The 19,541-nt window shown below is 51.9% G+C and overlaps 1 protein-coding gene across 1 annotated transcript; it reads right to left on the bottom strand.

Moving 5' to 3' along the window:
- Positions 1-3,442: 3,442 nt before the first annotated feature.
- ACER1 (alkaline ceramidase 1) lies at positions 3,443-12,671 on the bottom strand. Its single transcript, XM_042837034.1, has 7 exons — positions 12,413-12,671; positions 12,187-12,290; positions 7,113-7,227; positions 6,659-6,797; positions 5,311-5,448; positions 4,814-4,951; positions 3,443-4,049 (listed from the first exon to the last, which is right to left on the bottom strand). The coding sequence occupies exons 2-7, from the start codon at positions 12,277-12,279 to the stop codon at positions 3,881-3,883; spliced, it is 792 nt and encodes a 263-aa protein (XP_042692968.1). The 5' UTR covers positions 12,280-12,290; positions 12,413-12,671; the 3' UTR covers positions 3,443-3,880.
- Between the last annotated feature and the right edge of the window lie 6,870 nt (positions 12,672-19,541).

Raw genomic sequence — 19,541 nt, 5'->3', positions numbered from 1 at the left:
GGGCACCTCAGGACTGTGACTGCTGCAAGACTGTATTCACTGAACCAGGACTTTCAGCTAAGCAGGATCTGATCCCTTTTATCTGTCCAGAACAACCTTTAATATGTGGAGATCCTGGCATTTGATTATGGCTCGACAGTTAATGTTGTCTTGTATAAAAAGTGGATAGCAAGGATGTAAGTAAAACAGGGAAAGAAAAGAAATAACTTTTTTGCTAGCAGTTCTGATGGGGATGTAGCAGAGCTGCCAACCTCCGAGCTGGAAATCCTGAGTCAAAGCTCAGAAGCAGTGCTTAGAGTTGTAAGGACAAGAATTTAGAGGTAATGTTTCCTGGAGCCTCTCTCTTTCCTTCCCGACTTTCTCAGCTCTTTGCATTCATGCTTTCCAACTTTTGACTGCTGACTTTGAAGACTGAAACTGAGAAAAGTTTAGCCTGAATTAGCATTGTTTTAACACAGCTCCAGAACAGGGTTTTTAAATCACAAAGACGACCAGGCATCACTAAAATCCCAGCCCCTATTACATACTTTCTGTGTATCAAAACCACCATCTTCCTTTCTCTTTGAGACAGATACAAATAAAGGTCTTTTGCAAACAGCTCCAGTGAAGCAGTTTCTTCCCCTGGCATTGTTAAGAGGTTATCATTAATTACTTTTGCATTACTTATGCAGGTCCATGAATGTGCACTGTCCTTTATGGATAAATCCCTCTGCCCTGAAAAGTTTCCAGCTTGCTGGCCACATCCTGCAGGGTAAATCTATAACAGCAGGAGGCAATTTGGTGCAGCAAAACAGGTAAAAGTTAATTGTTTATCCTGCAGGACTGGTGCCTTATCAACATTACTAGTTCATTTGTGTTGCAATTGCAGCAAATAGACTCGGCTGATGCTGTTGTTTCACAACGTCTCTTAATCTGGCATCAGTTGAAAGCAGCAGCCTCTCTGTTCTCTTCCTCATTCCTGCTCCCTCTCTTGCTTCTTTTCTTGTGGTTTAGGCAGCCACATGGCAAACCAAATCAGTAAAATTATCCGGGTTAAGGCTCATCTGGCAAAAATAAGGGAAGGAAGGGTTTAATTTTGACCATTCCTAACTCAGATCCTGAGTGTGTGGGCTTGTAACTCTTCCTGCCCTGCCAAATTCCAGCATTACTCTGCTGAGTGCCTTGGCTGCATGGTGCATGCATGGCACACACATGGCAAAGGTCTCTTTGCAGGGGAACTGCAGAGCTTCCCAGGGTTCTGGGGGCAGAGGAAGGACCGCTGTTACCTTTGCACCCCTGCATTGTGCTGCTTGTTCCTCCTGGTCCCTGTTTTGCTCGCAACAGAAACGCAGCAACTCGTTTTGATGAGGTGCTCGGCGCTGGCTGCACCCTGCCTGCAGGACACGTGGCTCCCTGGTGGGAGGGATGGGATGTCCTCAGCAGCCTGGGGACCTTTTGGAGGTGCTTTGGGGAACCCCGCACAGCTTTGGGGTGCAGCACCGCAGTCACATCTCAGTATCAGGGCTGCTTGGCTCTCAGACTGCGGCCCCACTTGGCGCAGGGGGCCCTGCCTCAGGCACTGCACTCCTTTTAAAGCTGCTTTGTGGGTTTCTTTTCTTTTCTCTCTCTTTCCCCCCGCGCGCCCCCCCCCCCCCCTCAGGTTCCCAGGGCTGGGGATTCAGCTTCTGGCTTCATCCAGAAATCCCTGAGGGTTTCAGATCCCCACGAGGCCTCTCAATGTCTTGATCTGCTTGAATAGGCATTTTTAACGCGGCCCCGGCTGTCATCAGGGCCTGTTACAGTCACTCAACTGCAGCAACATTGTTCTCCAGGCGCCTGGGACACCTCCCTTATTACCATAGAGCACGGGGGATTTTGCTGTGGGATTTCTCCTCATCATCTCTCAGACCCGCGGCGGTCCATTCGCCCTCTTCCATATCACAGCCTCCGTCCCTGCGTGGCTCCTAGCATCCCCATCCCAAAAGGCTGCTGGCTCGCGTCCATCTCCCTCCATCCCCTCGGAGGTGACGGTGACCCCCTTTTCCTGTGCCAGGCTCCCTGGCAACGCGGCCTTTCTTTGCCAGCGGCCTCCTCCACCCCCTGACGGGGAGCGGGGCTGTGAAAGCCCCTCTGCACTTTTGAACTTGCTGCCGTCGCGCTCAGTGGCTGCGCGGGGCAGCGGCGGGCGAGGGGCCGGGCCCAGCAGGGACCCGGTGCAATTGCCCAGAAGTTATTAATAGGCTGCAGAAGAATGTGATGGGCTGGGGATAGGGGTGAGGGAGAGGGGGAGAGAAATGAGGAGGGGGAGCAAAACGAGGTGACGGGGAGAGGCAGGAGTGATGGCATGCAGAGAGACAAAGAGGAGGATGGAAGAGACGGGTGAAGAGAGACAAAAGCCACTGGTGTCCCCATCTTGTGCCGTGCATGGTGGCTGTGCTGGCACAGAGCTGGCCTTGTGCAGTGCTGGGGGATATGGACCAGGCTTTGGGGTTCGGCCCAGACGTGATGCAGGTGAAATATTGCCCAGGGTTCATGAGCCAAACTTGCCATCTAGTGGCTCCGGGGACCATTGCAGAGGGCCCACAACACGACGGTGGTGGAGCTGTGTGCTGACTTCTTGCTCAGGATGAGCCCCAAAGGGCTTCTGCTGTTTGCTTTACTGACAGTGTCCCCAAACCCCTGTAGTTCCCTGGAGGGACATCACCTTGCTGAGGCTGTACTTCAGGGAGCCAACTCCAGCTGCTCTACTGACCTCTTGGTGCCCCCAGAGAATCATAGAATCATTCAGGTTGGAAAAGGCCTCCAAGATCACCCAATCCAACCCCAACCCATCCCACCATGCCCACTAACCATATCCTCCCTGCCACCTGTCTACAGCTCTCAAACACCTCCAGGGACAGTGACCCAACCACTTCCCTGGGCTGCCTGTTCCAATGTCTGACCACTTTTTCTCAGAACAAATTGTTCCTAATAGACAGCCCCAACCTCCCCTGGTGCAGTTTAAGGCCATTACCTCTTGTCCTACCAGTGGCTGTGCCAGGCCCCAGGTTCCACGTCACTGTGATGCAGCAGGGCTCAGAGCACATCCACAGCAGAAGCAGCTTCTTCACTGTTGTGCTATGGAGAGAACCTGGAGAGCATCTCTCACAGCAGTGGTCGTTCTCTGGAGCTTCACATCTCCTGCTTTGTCCTTGCAAAGATTCTGACATGTTTATCTCATGATCCAGCTCTGCCATCAGCCGGCACTTTCAGTGCTCCAGGTGACTCTACAAGTTACACACTGGGAACCGACAGAGCTGGAGAGGGATAACGGCCACAGGGACTGAGAAGAGGTAGAACAGAACCTCTCTTGGGCTGTCAGCTAGGAGGATTTCTCTCCCCAGGCCATAAAGAACTTTGGCCACCCTAGGTGGCTGACAGATAATGGGGGATACAGTGCACTCAGGGGAAAGAAAAGAGCAAGTAAGTGTCCATAGCTTTAATGCACAATTCTCCTGAGCAAGATCATATACATAAATAAATAAAATTAATAATAACAATTAGAGTAGCCCCAACAAACCCATCTGTCACCAGCTTGGCTTCTGTCTTTCCAGCTGTGCCCTTGTCAGCGAAAGGTGCCACAGCCTGAGTAATGCAGAGGACACAGAAGTAGCACTGTCCCCTTCTCAGTGAGCATCAGCTGGAGGAGGAGACCTTCATCTCCCCAGCGTTGGCCTGGGCAGTCTCCTAATTTGTGGGCTCCCACCCTCCTTCACGCCCAGCACCACGGGGCCTCAGCTGCTCCCTGCCCCATCCGCCAGCCACATCGCCCTTGTCCAGGGAGCAGGCACACAGCTGAGGTGTTCCCCGTGCAGATGCACATGTGTGCATCACACCCCATGCCCGAAGGACGCAGCTGGCTCTAGCACTGCTTGTGAGGCTCCTCCAAGGCAATGTAAGGCACCACGATGGGCCAGGAGTCACTGGGCCAATATCCCAGTTTTGGCTTGAATGCTGGCATCTCGTAGGTGACGTCAAAGTACATGACCAGTGGGAAGCAGTAGAGGAGGGACACGGCTATCAGCACGTGCCTGTCAAGGAAGCAAAAAAGATGTGTGGGAGAGGAATAACACTAACAGCCCTCCTGCACCTTGTGACTGCGTGTGGCTGAAGTTGTCCCATTGAGGGCATGGCAATGGCAGGCAAATGTCAAATGTATACAACCTTGCAGTGTATACAAGATCTATGGGTCCTGCAGGGTTTGTGCCTACAGAGAAATCCCAGAAGAGCTCTGAGAGCTGGGTTTGGGGCAGTTGGGGTGACACAGGAGACTTAAACCCCAAACCACCCAGTTCACTTTGCCTGGCATAGCACAGAAGGTCTGGGTGTCTGAACTGGTCATCCCAGTTACTTGGGAGGATGAACCTGAAAGCGCACATTGTATGGCACTTACAACAGTGTTTGGCGAGGGACTGAAATGTCTTCTTAAAGCAAATCACTGTCTTTCAATTTGGTTGTTAAAATAAAGGGCATTGCACTTTGTATGGCTTCCTGGGAGCAGATGTAGTGCCTTGAAAGGAAGAGGCTTACCTGGAGTGGTTTTAGAACAATTTCACATTTGTTGGTGTGGAGGAGGTAAGGGATATTAAGCAGTGATTAGGATGAGTCCTTGGGCTGGGGCCAGGATGAGGAGCAGCATCAACAGTGACAGAGCAAAGTGGGAGAGGGGGAGGCACAGATGCAGCTGCTCCCTGTTTGAGTACCACATCCCTCCTGCCCTCCCTCCTCCTCCTCTGTGGCCCTTCAGATCTGAAACATTTAAGCCAGGCTTCCTCCCTCTCCACTGGAGACTTACCAGAAGCTGTGGAAATAAGGGAAGTTGATAGCCTGGCAGAGCCAGCAAAGCCATCTGTCACTTAACCAGCTGGTGATGGCCAGCACCCACCACACCACCATGGCTTTGGCCATCCGGTGAACACGTTGGTCATTGCACCTGGAAAAAACAGTGAGGAGAGAGGGAGATGGGAGCTGTGTTGGAAGGATGGAAGGAAAGTGAGTTTGAAAAAGGGCCAGCAGGTTCCTGTTTGCATGTGCTAATGCAACAGGGCAAAACCTGGTGGGTTTCTGCTCAAGAATATTCATCAGAGCACAAGAACTGGAAAAGTGTGGCTCTGCAAAAGGAATTTCTGACCTTCAGTGGGTGAGAGTGATGCTACAAGATGCTAACACACCTTCGTCTTTCTCCCCGGATCCCAGTGGGTTCCCCTCAACCCCACACTGGTTCCCAAATCCCGCACAAAGGAGAAAGAGCTGCAGAGATGGCAGAGATGAACTTTTCAACCTCCTCCTTACTTTTTCAGCTCGCGCCAGGTCAGGTACAGCAGGTGGAAGGCGATGCAGTTGAGTGCATAGGCATTGATGGATGGTTTGATGAAGGACATCAAGGTGGTGATCACGGTGGTGACACCACCCAACCAGTAGAATTGCTTCCTAAAGGGACGACAGAATTGCGAGTGAGTGCCTCCAGGGTTCGAAGTGCAGCAGGTAAAGGATGGTGCTGGCTGTTGCCTGAGAAAGGAAGCCACCCTCCAGCACCTCCAACCTGTTTGCATATAGCTGTCCTCAGGCTCTGCAGAAGTCCTGGCAGGAAAGCCGGGATATATTTTATGTTTCTTAAGAACTGCCCGAGAAATTGCTTTGCTAAATCCCCTGGTCGGTCCAGGACAGAGCCGAGGATGACTCGTGCACTGCCACGGCGATGCCAGAGCCGGGCATGGAGCTGTGCAGAGGGAAGGGCTGCAGAGCTGCTGTCCCAGCAGCGGGGGCAGGGCCTTCAGCAGCGCGGATTCGGGCTGACTGAGCAACAATAGGGCTCGGAGAGGCCTTTCACATGCAAATCCCTTCCCAAGTCCCTTCCCCTCTCGCTGCCTCCCCCAGCCACGTCTCCACAGTGAACTCCATGTGACCTCCTCCGTGGCATGGGAGGAGCGGGATGGGAGCGAGCTCTGTTAAGGGCTGTATCGGAGGGCTCAGCAAGCCTGCCAGGACGGGAGCATCCTCTTAACAAAACTCTGCTGAGCTCCTGTTGCTGATCTCAATCTCTCCATCCATCCTGCTGCAACCCAGCCCTTCTGCATCCAGCCCTTCTGCAAACACCCTTTGCAACATGGGATGTTATCTTGGACTTTTTTGGCCTATGGAAAGCCCCATCCCTTCTGATAATGGCAGGGGATGCTACCAGAGTTTGACAGCATGGGTAATTCAATGTCAGTGCTCAGGAACATGTAATTTCCTAGTATGTGTAAAGTGCCCAAGTTCTGCACTGCCCCAGATGGTTCTCTGCTTCCCTTAATGGCTGGAGGACTTCCAGTCCCTTCAAAGATGTGCACAAACTGGAGCAGTCCCCATGTTCCTAACACAGCTGTCCCCATCCAATCACACCAAGAAAAAAAACTTGCCCAAATCTCTTCTTTTTGAGGTCCTATGTACAAAGCTTCCTGTACAGCTTTGTGAGGGCAGGTAGCTCCAGGCAGCAGGAGCTCTGGACAGCCCTTTCCAGGGGTTTTGTGCAGAATCCAGAAGTGAGTAGTGTAGGGTCTGGCCAAAGAGCAAAATGCTGAGAGCTGGCTTTTAGGGTCACATATCAACAGCAGTTTCCCATCGCTTGCAGCCTGGAAACTCATTTCCCACTGAGCCATACCTGCTTTTGATGCACCTGGGGAAGTGAGCCCTTGGGTACCAAAACGAATATGCCACAGCCAGCGTCCAGAGGATGGAGAGCTCATCCAAGAGTTGTCCCACGTAACTCAGAGTCATGTGGAAGTACATGGAGAAGATACCTGCAGAGAGTGAGGACAGCTTGTATCAGTGCAGCTCTGTCTCAGGAGAAGCCTATCTGGACTGGGAAGTATTTAAGACATTTCTTAGAGAAACACCATTCCTGAAGGGCAGGAATGGCAGACCCACGGCTTTTCAGGGCATGAAGCTCTGTACCCAGAGCCAGCGGGAGCCACGAGCTGCAGCTTCACACGTATATGGCTGTCCAGTTCCTCACCCCAGCTTGCTCCTTGCTTTGGCCACTACAAACCCATCTCCAAAGCTAAAGGTAGCGTGAATGAATGCTCTGCAGCCTGATCTCTGAAACTGGCACCCACCTACGCAGAGGAGAAGGCCAGAGATGAAGTACATGGGCACGGTGCGCTGCTGGCAGTACTGCCGGTTCAGGTGGAGCAGGGCAGCCGAAAGGATGAAGAAGCATACATTGCTGACCTGCAAAACAAGAGACACAGTCAGTTTGCTGCATGATCTTGGGCAGGTCCCATCTTACCTTGTGTCTCAGTGTGTCCCCATGTGGAGAGCATACTGATCTCTGGAGAAAAGCACTGTGTGGAGGCATTGCCCTTGGCACTGGAGAAGGGCAGAGGCGTTTCTTGAGGTGTGAGGCTGGGGCTGGAAGGATGGCTCTTATGTGATAGCAGCTGGGCTGTGCTCTCTGTGAGGACAGCAAGCTCAGGGTATGCTTCTGTGAACCAGGTGCAATGGACAGCAGCAGGACCTGCAGGACACCCATAGGTGGGGCTGGACTGAGGTGGCATCCTGTGGTGTCACATGCAAAGCCACCTGCTTTGGGGAGGGAGGTAGGCTGGACGCCAGTAATTAAATGAAGTCATAAAAGTTATCTGAACATGCTTTGTGAATGAATGCATAGCAAAATAATTCATCCCTGTTTTCCAGCTCTGCACAGTTGCTGCATTGCCAGGCTTTGGTGCAGCTGGGGTGGAGGAAAATGCATGGGGATTCAACCTGGTGACAGTGCCAGCATTTTGAGAAGCAGCAGATGCTGATGGGCAGAACACGGGAGCTGAGAAGGAGCAGGGAGTGCTCTGAGCCTGCACCTGACTGCTGGATTGGGCCCTTTCCACCCTGCAGCAAGGGAGGAAGAGAGTTTGAAGCAGCCCTCACCTCTGCAAGTGAGGCATTGTCACCTGGTGTGCAAACACAATAAATGGAGTATCACCAGGAAGCTCAGTGTCCCTGAGGAAAATCTCTCTTGCGCACGAAAGGTTAGGATCTGGTGGAATGTTCCACCTGCCAGGCAGTACAGTGGGTTTGGAAGAGCCAAGCACAGCCATCTGCCATGCTGTTATTTGGCCAGCCACCAGCACAGCTTTTATCTCGCCCTGACAATTCTCCTTTCATATTCCAGCCAGACACTGTCCCAGAGCCCAGCCTGGAGTGTCACCCCAAAGCTGCAGGCTCATCCCTCTGCATCCCCACTGGGCACCAGGTACACTGCAATGGCACAGAGGGATGTGAGTTTAGGGGAAGAGGGCTGCAAATCCCAGGGATGTTGTCATAGACCTGAAGCACACCCCCTCACCTTGCAGAGGGAAGAACCCTTCACATTTAATGTAAGGCCTCAATTCCCTTCAACAAACAGAGATCAATCTTGAATTTCACTGTGGTTTTCATGAAACCAGTCCATGTGCCTACAAACAGCAATTCTTAGGGCAAATGTATAGGTTCTCTGTGTGTGCTTACAGCCAAATCCAGGCCTGTCTCTGTTCCAAAATGAGAAGGGAAGTGCTGGTTCCAATGCACACTTGAGGTCAGACAGTTTGGAAATGATCACGAAACCAAACTATGTGTTGAAGTAACCAACTGCGTTGTAAGCATTTCTTTTCCTGTGAAATGGTTCAAGAGGGTTTTGGAAAACAGGCAGGGATCACAAGGAGAGCAAATGCTTGCAGAAGACACAGCAGTATGCAAGTGCCAGCATGTGTGTCCAAGTGAGGAAACGCGGGAGTCTGAGATTGCACACAGGGAGGTCCGGATCCCTGCTGCAGTGGGCATTGCAACAGCACCATTAATTACATGATAGCAACATTATCACTTCATTAATTCAGCCTGAGAAGTGCAAGATCAGATATCAGCAGGGAGGGATGATCAGGAGAACCGTGCCAGCAGATTGCAGTGATTCCCTGCAGAGCAGCCAGGCTCAGAGCTTGGGGCAGAGCCGCGAGGGACCCACAACTGGGGGTCTTCAACAGCTGTCAGGTCCCAGCCCTGCTTGTTTTTCTAGGAGAAAAGTGAGGCTGGGAACAGTGACATGCCTGTAATCCTGCTGCATTAGCAGGATCATGGGAAAGGCCCCAGGGCTTGTGCAATGTACACTGTGCAGCCTAAAAGGAAAGGAAAGCCCTGCAGAGGGCCATCCGCTTCTCCATGCCCAGCAGAGTGAGAATGGCTTCCTGGGATGGACTGGGACAGCAGGTGCTGGTTGTGCTCTGTGAGCACAGAAATGAGACAGAGGCAACCCAAGGGTGTGCTGCCATAGAGCAGGTAGGGGTGCCCCATCCCTGGAGGTGCTCAAGGCCAGGCTGAATGGATCTGATGTGAGAAGGCCCTGCCCGTGGCCTGGGCTGGACAGAATGACCTTTAAGGGCCTTCCATCCCAACCACTCTGGAATTCTGATTGTATGATTTTCTGCAGTGGAAGGAGATTTCTCAAAGTGTTGCTGCAGTGCATTCGCTCCCTTAAAGACCAAAGACCTGGCATTCACAGACAGCAGAGCCTGCAGAGCCCAAGACAGAAGCAAGTATCTCCAAGGCTCTCTGGACTTGCAGAGCAAATTCCTAACAGCCAGAAGCTGGGGCTGCCCATCCTGCATCGTGGTGTCACACCGTGTTTGGGGCAGCAAGCAGCAGCGTGGCTGCACACAAACTGCAGGGTGAGGAGAGTGTGAGGTGTCCCCACTGCCATGGGGCTGCTGAGCTCCAGCATGAGTATCTGGCATATGTGGGTGATTTACACCTGCAGCCAGGCTTATCTCCAGGCTTATCAATGGAGCTGTGGTTATCTGACAGTGTGAGAGCTCCTGGTGCTTAGCCAGAGAGTGCTGAGGATCTGGATGTCATTACCAGCATCCTCATTGGTTATTGCAGGAAGGAAAAAAAAAAGGGGAGCAGAATGACAGGTCCTTGACTGATGACCCTCATGTAGCACAACACTGTTCAACTGCAAACAGCCAGAAGACAATAAATTTCTGGGTCACCGAGTCTCGCTATAAATAGTTAGAGCTTTGTCACTGAATTGCAGTGCAATCATGAGCCACGATGTATTAATTATTAGGGACTTTACGATATTGTTTACATTCTCTGCTCATACCCCTGGTGCTTATTCCTAATAAAAAGCATCCAACCCAGGCAGGGATGAGAGTGAGAGCGGCTGCTGCAGAGCGATGCTCAGCAGTATGTTGCTGCTGACACAGAGCTTCCAGCTGGAGCCATGGGCAGTGTTGGGAAGAAGATGCAGAAAGGATGCTCCATTAGGAAGCCCTGCTGCTTTAGGAGCATTGGGTAGGAGCTGGCTGGGTTCCCAGCTAGTCTAAAACTCTGACAAAGCGGTGCTGAAGTCCATACTGATATAATTGTCTCCAGGCAGGGCAGTGAGACAAGGTCCATAAAGCCTGAGCAGGGAGGAAGCGATCTGAAGATTTGAACGTGGGGAACAAAGGAATGGAGAAGAGAGGGAGACACAGGACTCTGGAATCACACCTAGGATGGTGCTCTGAGCAGAGTGTTTCCCAGTGCTGCAGGGCCAAGAGCCAGCCTGCATGGACCGAGGGCGATGCCATGGAGGTGATGCTCCTGCTGGCTTTGGATTCCCTGTTCTGCTCTGAGCACAGTGCAGCTCTGGGGACTGTTGTCAGTTGCTCAGACAGCAGTGGTTCCTCAGGGTTTGCTCTTCTACCTCCTATGTTTTGGAGAGAAGTCCACACAGCAGTCCTGCTGCAGGCAGCAAGGCAAGTCTTGATCTTGGCCATTCCCTAAACAAGAATTGTATCCCAAGCCAGAAACTGTGGGAGTGTTTTCCTCTGCTGTAAAGGCAGAGATCTAAGAGTTAATGTTTTATGGTGTTCAGAGGACTTTGGGACGTTAGGAGGACGGTTGTGCACCTGACCATAGCAGCTGGGGTCTGGCAGTGTGCCACTGGGAGCTCAGACATGGGACTGAGCTCCTGAGGTACCTCTTGGTGAGATCCTGAGCCACTCCAACAGGGGGTATAAATCACAGTCCTTGTAAAAATGTGGTCTCAGCTCCAAAGACACGTTGGGAAAATGCTATCTGAGTGCTGACCTCAGAGCTTGGGCGAATGTTTCTTCCAGTATTAATTCTGATTTTAGAAGTCCAACTTTCAGACTTTCTGATCTGTTTGGAGTTAAGCCCCTCTCCAGTCTTGCCAATGAGGTTCTCAAACTCAGAGGCATTTGGCACCTCCAGCGACATTCAGAATGCTGCTGGGAGCATCAGTGACTTCTGCACCCCTTTGCTCTGCACCCTGTACTCATCCATCAGGGGCAGCAGACACCAGACCAGGTGCTGAGCACTGGGGGGCAGCAGGACCAGCAGGTCCTTATTTCAGTGCCTGAAAGAGAAGGGACTGCACACAGCCCGTGCATCCCTCCTGCATGACCCTGTCAGGTCAATTGGAACTGTGTGACTGGAGAGGGTATTATAGTTATTAGAGGTCATTTATTAGAAACAGAAAATGCTTTTTAAAAAAGAAAAAAAAAAAAAGGAAGAGACATTTCCATGAGAAACAAGAACTTCCAGTGTTCAAAGGTAACTGCTGAAGGTTGTAAACAAGGCCTTTGGAAGGCTGTAAATGGCCTCATGCTCCTGCCAGCACTAATTGCATGGAGGCAGAGGGACACACTCGCAGACAGCGGGTGCCTGCAGATGGATGTCAGTGCATGTGGGACTGGTGCTGAAAGGAGCCTGATTACAAAGGGGATCACAGGAGGTGAAACTCCCACATCAGCTTTCCTCTGCCCAGAGTTCCAGATTCCCAACCTGCCCGACGCGGTTCATGCAAGCGCTGTCTCTCATTCTGCCACTCCTGTACATTTAGCTGGAATATACGAGCCCTGTGTGGGACTTACCCCAGTTGGCAGGCAAGCTGCAGGACTGGTATAACAGGATCTCACCAATCTGGGCTAAGGAGCACTGCCAGACTTTGCTCAGTGGGAACTCAGCCCCATGTGTGCCCGGAGAATCCCAGACCCCAGCTCTGCTTATGGGCAGCAAACCCGCAGGATTTACATACAGCTCCCCAATTAAACACCCTCTAACAGCAGGAAGCTCAGAGCAGGAGAGCAAACGTGGCTGACCCATCCCATCCCGTATCCCAAAGGCAGCTCTGCCCTCGGGATGCCCCACACTCACCGTGTTGTAGTACTCTGCGATGATCGGCGAGCGCACAAAGTTGTTTTCACACCAGTCAATTTCAGAGCTCAGGTAGGAGAATATACTCGGCATCGTTGGGTTGCCTGGGCAGAAGGAGAGGAGTGGGTTAGTCATGCACCTGTGTGCACAAACGGAATGGGGAGAAGTGTGCTGCCCACCGGCCCCTTGCACACCGGCACCCGCTCATGTTGCACAGCATCCTTACCCTGCTATGAAAGACTCATCCTCTTCCCAGCACGCATTGCATTGCAGACATTTCCTGCTCTCTCCCCGCAATCAGAAGTCACAAACGACCCTAGGAAATATCCTTGAGCTCTGAGCTTGGAATGGTCACCGTCGCTACATCCATAGCACTGACATCCCTCTTCGGGGGTCACTGCTGCTCCATGTCCCAGCCCTGCCCTTGTCACCCTGCCTTCTGCCTTTGCTTCACTTTCTTTATGACTCAGATCTTGCTGCCAAGAGGACTTCCCCACACCTCATGGGCTGTGCGCTACCTTTTGGGAGTGGAGATCTGCAGGGTTTATTGCTCATTGGCTCCGTCCTTTCTCATCGTTTTGCAGCATTCACCCCAGGGCTGGAGCTCAGTGCAAGCACCAGTTCAGACTTGGGATGTTCCTAGAATCCTGAGGCACGGAGCAAAGGCCTGGGATTGTGTCCCTTTGCCGGCAGTGATTCCACTTTGAATGCAATCAGCCCAGTGAAAGGCATCCAAGCTTCACACCTCTTATCCTCAGCCTGGCCTCTGACGGAGGAGGAATTGCATTTCCGAGCAGGATTCTAACCAAAATCCAACTTTTCCTCTTCATTTCTTTTCCCCGTGCTGAAGACTTTCCTACCCACCATCTGCACATCATTTCTCAGCCTTTGGAAAAAATCAATGTTCCCATCAAGTTCCTTGTTCACAAATCCTTGAGGCTTTGGAGCTATTCTGGAGGCTGACAGAGACGGGTGCCAAACCTGGAGGTTTGGGAACACCATTCAGACCCCGGGGCTGAGTGCTGGGGACGCTGGAGCTCCTGGGGCTGCTGTGGCTCTTTGGCACTGTGCATGCCCAAGGCACAGGAAGAAATGAGTGGAAAGCAGCGTTCCCTTTAAATCCCTCTCAGCTTTGGGTCTAGCACAAGGAAGGGAAGTTTATCTTACAATCGCTCCTTGGTTAGTTATGTTATTATGGAGAAGCTGCTTAAAGCAGCTGAGGAACGCCGCTGAGCTCAGCAGTGGCCGTAGGTGTGCAAGGCTGAGAAGCAACCAGTTTCCTCTGCCTCTCTTCCCAAGAAGTTCAAATGCAGAAAGCCTGCAAATGCAACATGGCCACAAGCTCGTCTGCAGCCCCCTGCCTCTATCAGGCAAACTGACTTGTGGATAAACCTCCACTGCTCCCTTCCAATTACAAATTAATGACATCCTTTCTTTAATCCAGGCTGATTCCTCCCAAGCAGGTGAGACTGCATCAATAAAAGCAGCAGAAAGGAGATGCAGGTGGGTTGGGCTGTGCCCTGGCTCTGCAATGTTGGGTTTCCATGGGCTCATATGCACCACAGGGATGAGTTGCTGCTCCCTGGTGTTGTGCATCACGTGCTTACAGCAACGCAAGTGGTTGCATAGGAAAAGAAGTAGACCCAGGAGGGTAAAACCCATCTCCAATTGAGCAAAGAAGCAGATCCAGGAGGGTAAATGCCATCTCCTCGCTGAGTCAAGAAGAGGCGAGGGGATGCTGGAGACATGCACAGGAGAAGCAGAAAGGAATAGAAAAGCAGCACTTGCTGCTCATCCCAGCAGTACTTACCTGTGGGAGAGGTGAATCGTCAGGAGAACAACTTGCCCAGCTTCTGGAGCTTCTGTGGTTGCAGGCAGTGAACTGCCTCGCTCCGTCTTTAAGGACAGCTTTGGGATGAGGTGAGAGCCATGAGCACCCTCCAGGCAAAGCTCACTGTCCCCCATAGGAAACATATTGGCTGGAGGGTTTATATCTGTGCTCCCAAATGGGCAGGGGCAGAGAGGGAGGGCAGGGAAGCGTGAGCTGGAAGGGTTGGAAGAGCAGGTAGAAATGCAGCCTGAAATCATCCGCCTGCCCCTAGGCGGGTTACCTGCGCAGGCGCACACACTGTGCTCCCAGCCCTGGTTTTCCTAAGGGAGGAACGGATCTGCACAGCCTCCTTTGGATTGCTGCTTAATAAACAGTATAACCATTTTCATTGCCCCATAAAAAACCATGCAGCAAACTGCATTCATTTCCAGAGATTAAATTCAAGCCACTTTTCAACTTTCCCCCAATGGCTGCCACCTATTACCAAAGATAAACCACACTTCTTCTAGCTGTACATTTTGTTATTTAGTGAAAGAATTGGCTGGATGGGACACCTCTATGTGACTGCTTTGCAAACATTTTCCTCCTCAATCCCACTCAGGGTATCATGAAAACTGGCAGTGTTTGTACCTTTCCCAAAGACCAACACCATTTTCCTTCATGTAGGGTTGGGAGAAGAAGAACTACATCGCTTTCTTAAGGATAAAAGCTCATTATTTGACCAGCTTGTCTTGATGGAGAAGGGGAGGCATCAGGTTCAGCATCACCAGGCAGGGTCTGACCAAGACCTGAGGTGTTCCTGCCTGTGTCTCTGTCTCTGTCCCTTTCCTTTGTCCCTGCCCCCATCCCATCCCTGTCCCCATCCCCATACCTCTTTCAGTCCCTCTCCCTATCTCTGTGCTTGTGCATGCAGTCTCTGAGACTCAGGCTCACACCCCTGCTCTGCTGTGACATTTCCAGGCTGCCCAGGCTGAATTTACCCTGAAACTCTTTGGTAAGTGTAATTATTTCTTCTCATACTTCTATAAAAAGGGAGACCTGAGCCATGCAACACTTCCCAGAGATGCCAGGGCTTACAAGAATTCTGCAAATTCACATGGATTTTGAAATGTAATGCTAGTTAATTACTGCAGCATTTATCTGCAGCATGGTTGAGCCACGTTGCATGCCACTAAGACAAAGCTTCTTTCTAGGACAGACACTGCAACTCAAAGCAGGAGCTCAGAGACCAGCAGGCTGCTCCTGTCCCTGGATGTCTTCACTGCTGTGCTGGAGAAACTTGGGGTGAAATTTGCTTCTTATGCACTTACAGCCTCTGAATGGATCACAGCATTTGGTGTGCTGAAGGTACCCAGGGTACCATGGGCTCACAGTGAGATGCAGAGAGAGAAGCAGAGAGGGGATTTGAGAATAAGGCATTGCCTGGACACACGATGCCTGCCTCATGCAGCCACCTTCAAAAATAATTTGTTTTCCCACCCCCAAATCTCTGGCATCCTTTGCACGAGCATCACTGATGTATCCTGTACCACACGATGAATAAGTAATGGCAGGATGTCAGGAATCTGCATCTTCCCTGATTCATCAGTCAGCAGTGTTCAGGTCACAGGGAGAGGGGCTGATTTCCTGCTGAGTCCTCTGTCCCATCTCCTCCTAATGGCTGCATTCTCCTGCCTGGGGGCAGCAGGGATGTGGGGTGGGCTGGAGGTGGAGAGCATGGGGTCGAAGTTTACAAGAGAGCTACACGGAGACAACCCCCATGGGTCCTTACCTCCCACCTAAGAGCTCCTGCCTCCTCTCCCCCTTGTTTCCAACACAGGACATAGCATGCTGGGCTTTGTGTTTTTGCCATCCCCCACAGAGTGGGACAGCCATGAGCTGGCAGTGCAAGCAGGGGGGCTTAAAGCAGGGCAGCTCACATGGAGGCTTCCATCTGCACTGCTGTGGGAGGCTTTAAGCAATTCATCAGGAGAAGCTGTGGCTCAGGGGCACGTGCCTCCATGTGCTCATTGCAGAGCTGTGACTGCTGGTGGACGGTGAGGAGGGTGCACAGGCATCCCACAGACCCACTGCTGTGTGCTCAGCACATATGAATCAGAGCCCTGGGGTGGATGGAGATGAAGGACTCATCCCAGTTCTCACACTGGATGAGCCAAGAGAGGAACTCAGGTATTCTGGCTGCCCACTGCCCCATTCCATCTCACTGCCCACATCCAGAAGGGTCTGGGGCAGGTGGACATGCTGGATATGGAGCAGCAATTCTTGCTGCCAGGTATAAAGGCACAGGGAAGTGACTTGGGAGCCTTGCTAACACTGAGCAGTTGGATAATTCCTAACATTCACAGCTCCACAGGGCAGGGATTGCAGCCTCCGCTTGGTTTGGAAGCTGTTTAGCAAACCATGGTCTGGAAGATATAAAATCAGCAGCGGGAGACGTGCTAAAGCCGGATGAGCTTAACAGTGCCAAATGAAAGCATCCGTCTCCATTGCTGCTGCGCAGCCTAGCGGGAGCCGTGCACTGCTCCTGTGCACATCTGCAGAGCTGTAAATATCTGTGTTTCTCCACCACGCAGCTCAAGGGCTCCAGGCAACCAAAAAGCAGCAGCGGTGACAGTGAAGACGGATGGCACCCCACGCGAGGTGTGGCTCTCAGGGCTGACCCACCTGCTCTTTACAACATCCCTGCCCCAGCCCTTGTGCAAGACAACCCTCAGGAGAGCGGAGCACAAGCCTTGTCAGGCCCCAGAGGGCTGCTCACGGGGTCCAGGAGCAATTCCCCACCAATCCATCATCATTGAGCAACCATCCAGGCACTCCATTATCTCTGCTCCAGACAGGATGCCTTACAATCAACTGAACATCCTTTGCCAAACTGACACCCCCCCCCCCCCCCCCCCCCCACCCCCTATGCTTGTTTTGAAACACAGGTTTGTTTTAAAAACCAAATCATTTAATTGCTTATAGGAACAACAATAACAGTGATAATTAAATGAAGTTCTGCCAGTGCTGTCATCTGTCACATGCACTTCTCAGTGTGGTCATGTATAAGCGCAGCAGACTCAGGCTTGCACAACCCAGCCGGAGCTGCTGCATGTGCAGGGGCTGAACATGGACTTTTCTCTTTCCAAAGCCCAAGCTATCTGCATCTGGAGAGAGAAAATCCCCTCGTTCTCAGCAGCACTGGAAGAGCTCCAGCAGAGCTCTCCCCGCTCAGGACATGAACACAGTGAGGGCTGCTCAAGTCCTGGGAAGTGTCACACTGAGCAGGGCAGGGCAGACCCTTGCTAACCAACCCTTCTATCCTTTCCTACTTGGAAGATTCCTGACTAAAGAGACTCAAAAATGGAAAGAGATGAGAAGAAGACTCCTTCTCACTTGAGCTGAGTCTGCAGCTTTCCATCCAAGCTGGCAGAAGCCTGGCAGTGCTTTGCACCAGGTTTATCCAGCACTGCAATCCCTTCTGAGAGTGGCGCAAAGCTTTGGCAGGAGGAGATGGTGAAGGTTTGTGCAAGTTTGGTGAGAGACCCAATAGCAGTGTTGGCAGCATCCCTGGGAGCCAGAGGCTGCCAAGTCCTTGAGGGGAGACCCCCTGGTGCCTTTACTCCCCTCCCTGCTAGGCAAGAAAGAAGGAGGTGATGCCTTTGTGTCAGGAAGGGAGAAATCACTATGGTCACCCCCATCCGCTGCCCTTCATTGAGAAAAACAGAGTAAAGCATGGGGAGTTGGTGCCTTCCTTCTAACTCTGTAAGCAGCAAAGAAGGCAAAGCAGGGAAGGAACAGTCTGCCCAGGGAAGTGGTGGGTGCACCATCCCTGGAAGTATTCAAGAAACGTGGGGATGTGGCTCTTGAGGACATGGTTAGTTGGCATGGTGGGATGGGCTGGGTTGGGCTTAGTGACATTAGGGCTCTTCTCCAACCTTAATGATTCCATGATTCTATGGTCCCATGATCCCATAGTACTGCCCATGGCAGTATCTGTTCTCTGAAGGATTGTAAAAAGGAAGGAAGCAGGAAACAATCCTGCCCCATCTTCTGGTGGTCGGTGACTTAGCACTTCCTTGGCTGGAGGTCCTGGGCCGTCATATTTCATAGGTCAGATCAGAGCCATGCTAAGAACGTGTATTTTTTAAAGGCCATTTTTGAGGCCATGCCCTACAGCTCTTAGCTCCAATTTAACTACATGCTGGGTCAAGAAGTGCTTCCTTTCACCTGCTTTAAACCTTCTGCCTGCTGGCTGTGTTGATGTCCTCCAGCTTGGTCAGACCTGGAAAACCTCCAGGCCCATTCCTGCAGCTCTCCACCCACTCTGCTCATTCCCACTGCCTCATCTGCTTTCCCACCTGTGTGCATAGATGCACCTTTCACCCCATGTGCTTGGATCCCTCTCCATCCACCTGAAACCACCACATGGCACGAGCCATCCTCCTCTTTCCTAAAGCAGACAAAATGCAGAGAGCATCCTTTGTGGTTCCAACTCAGCCTTGCTGGATAACAAGCAATGCTTGTGTCCTTCTGCGAGCCATTGAGCAGCCTGTGCCTGTGCAGCGGTCTGAGCACAGCAGCCACAATAAAACATCCTCACATCACGACTGCACCGCTCTCTTGTAGACCTTTGTGGTGACCTTAATGCAGGGCTGGATGCAACCGTGGTGCAGAACATGGCACAAAGGATGGACCACGCTGGTGCCGGTGCACGGCCGCTTCCAAAGCTCAGCTGCACCCCGAGCTGCATCCGCGTGAGAGGGTTCCTGCCCACACCCTCTGTAAGGAGGGAAGGGTTGCACAACACCAGTGACAGCGGAGGAGGCAGCCCTGGGAACCCAGCCTCCAGGCCATGTCCTTGCCTATCTCCTGGCGCTGCGATGGGAACAAGGAGATGGAGCTGTCCCATCTGCAGCCCAACCCACCTCTCCCTGTGGCACCCATGGGACTATTTCCCAATGAGCAGTTTCCCAAATCCTCTTTTTTTGCACGGAGCACAGCGGCCCCAGCACGCTCATGGCTCTGCGGAGGTGACGAGGACAAGCTCCAGCTCATCCAGGGATGCTCTTGTTGTGATGCTGCTCCTGCAAGAACAATATTTGCACAAACGCAGCAGCAAGAGCAACTTTGGCTGAGCTGTGGTGTGATAAAAGAGATTTTAAGAGATAAAATTGGGATAAAAATCCCAATTTTTCTAAGTGTCTGTGGAGAGATCTGTGCCAGTTCAGCAGTGCTTCATCCCAGCAGCTGTTGTGCATCTAGGGGCCTGAGGCACCCCAAGTTTATTTCTCGCTGGAGCTGCGTGCCTCCTGCCAGCTCCCAGGACAGGTTTTCTCTGTGGTCTCCCTCAGTGCTGACTCCTCACAGAGGATCTGAAATCCTGCGGTAGCACAACGCAGTAATAGCCATAATGACAGTTCCTGGCGTTGTTTTGTTTGGTCCAGCTGAGCTGGAAAACATTACAGAGCCGGCAAAAACAGTAATTATCCACCACCTTCCTTTGTTTTTTTTTTTCTCTCCACGTATTGCAAACAGTCAGAAG

This window comes from Centrocercus urophasianus, unplaced genomic scaffold (assembly GCF_019232065.1).
Source record: "Centrocercus urophasianus isolate 14NV4802_14NV808 unplaced genomic scaffold, USGS_Curo_1.0 seq_66, whole genome shotgun sequence".
In the NCBI taxonomy this organism is placed as follows: Eukaryota; Metazoa; Chordata; class Aves; order Galliformes; family Phasianidae; genus Centrocercus; species Centrocercus urophasianus.
This window is presented reverse-complemented; position numbering and strand designations above follow the sequence as displayed.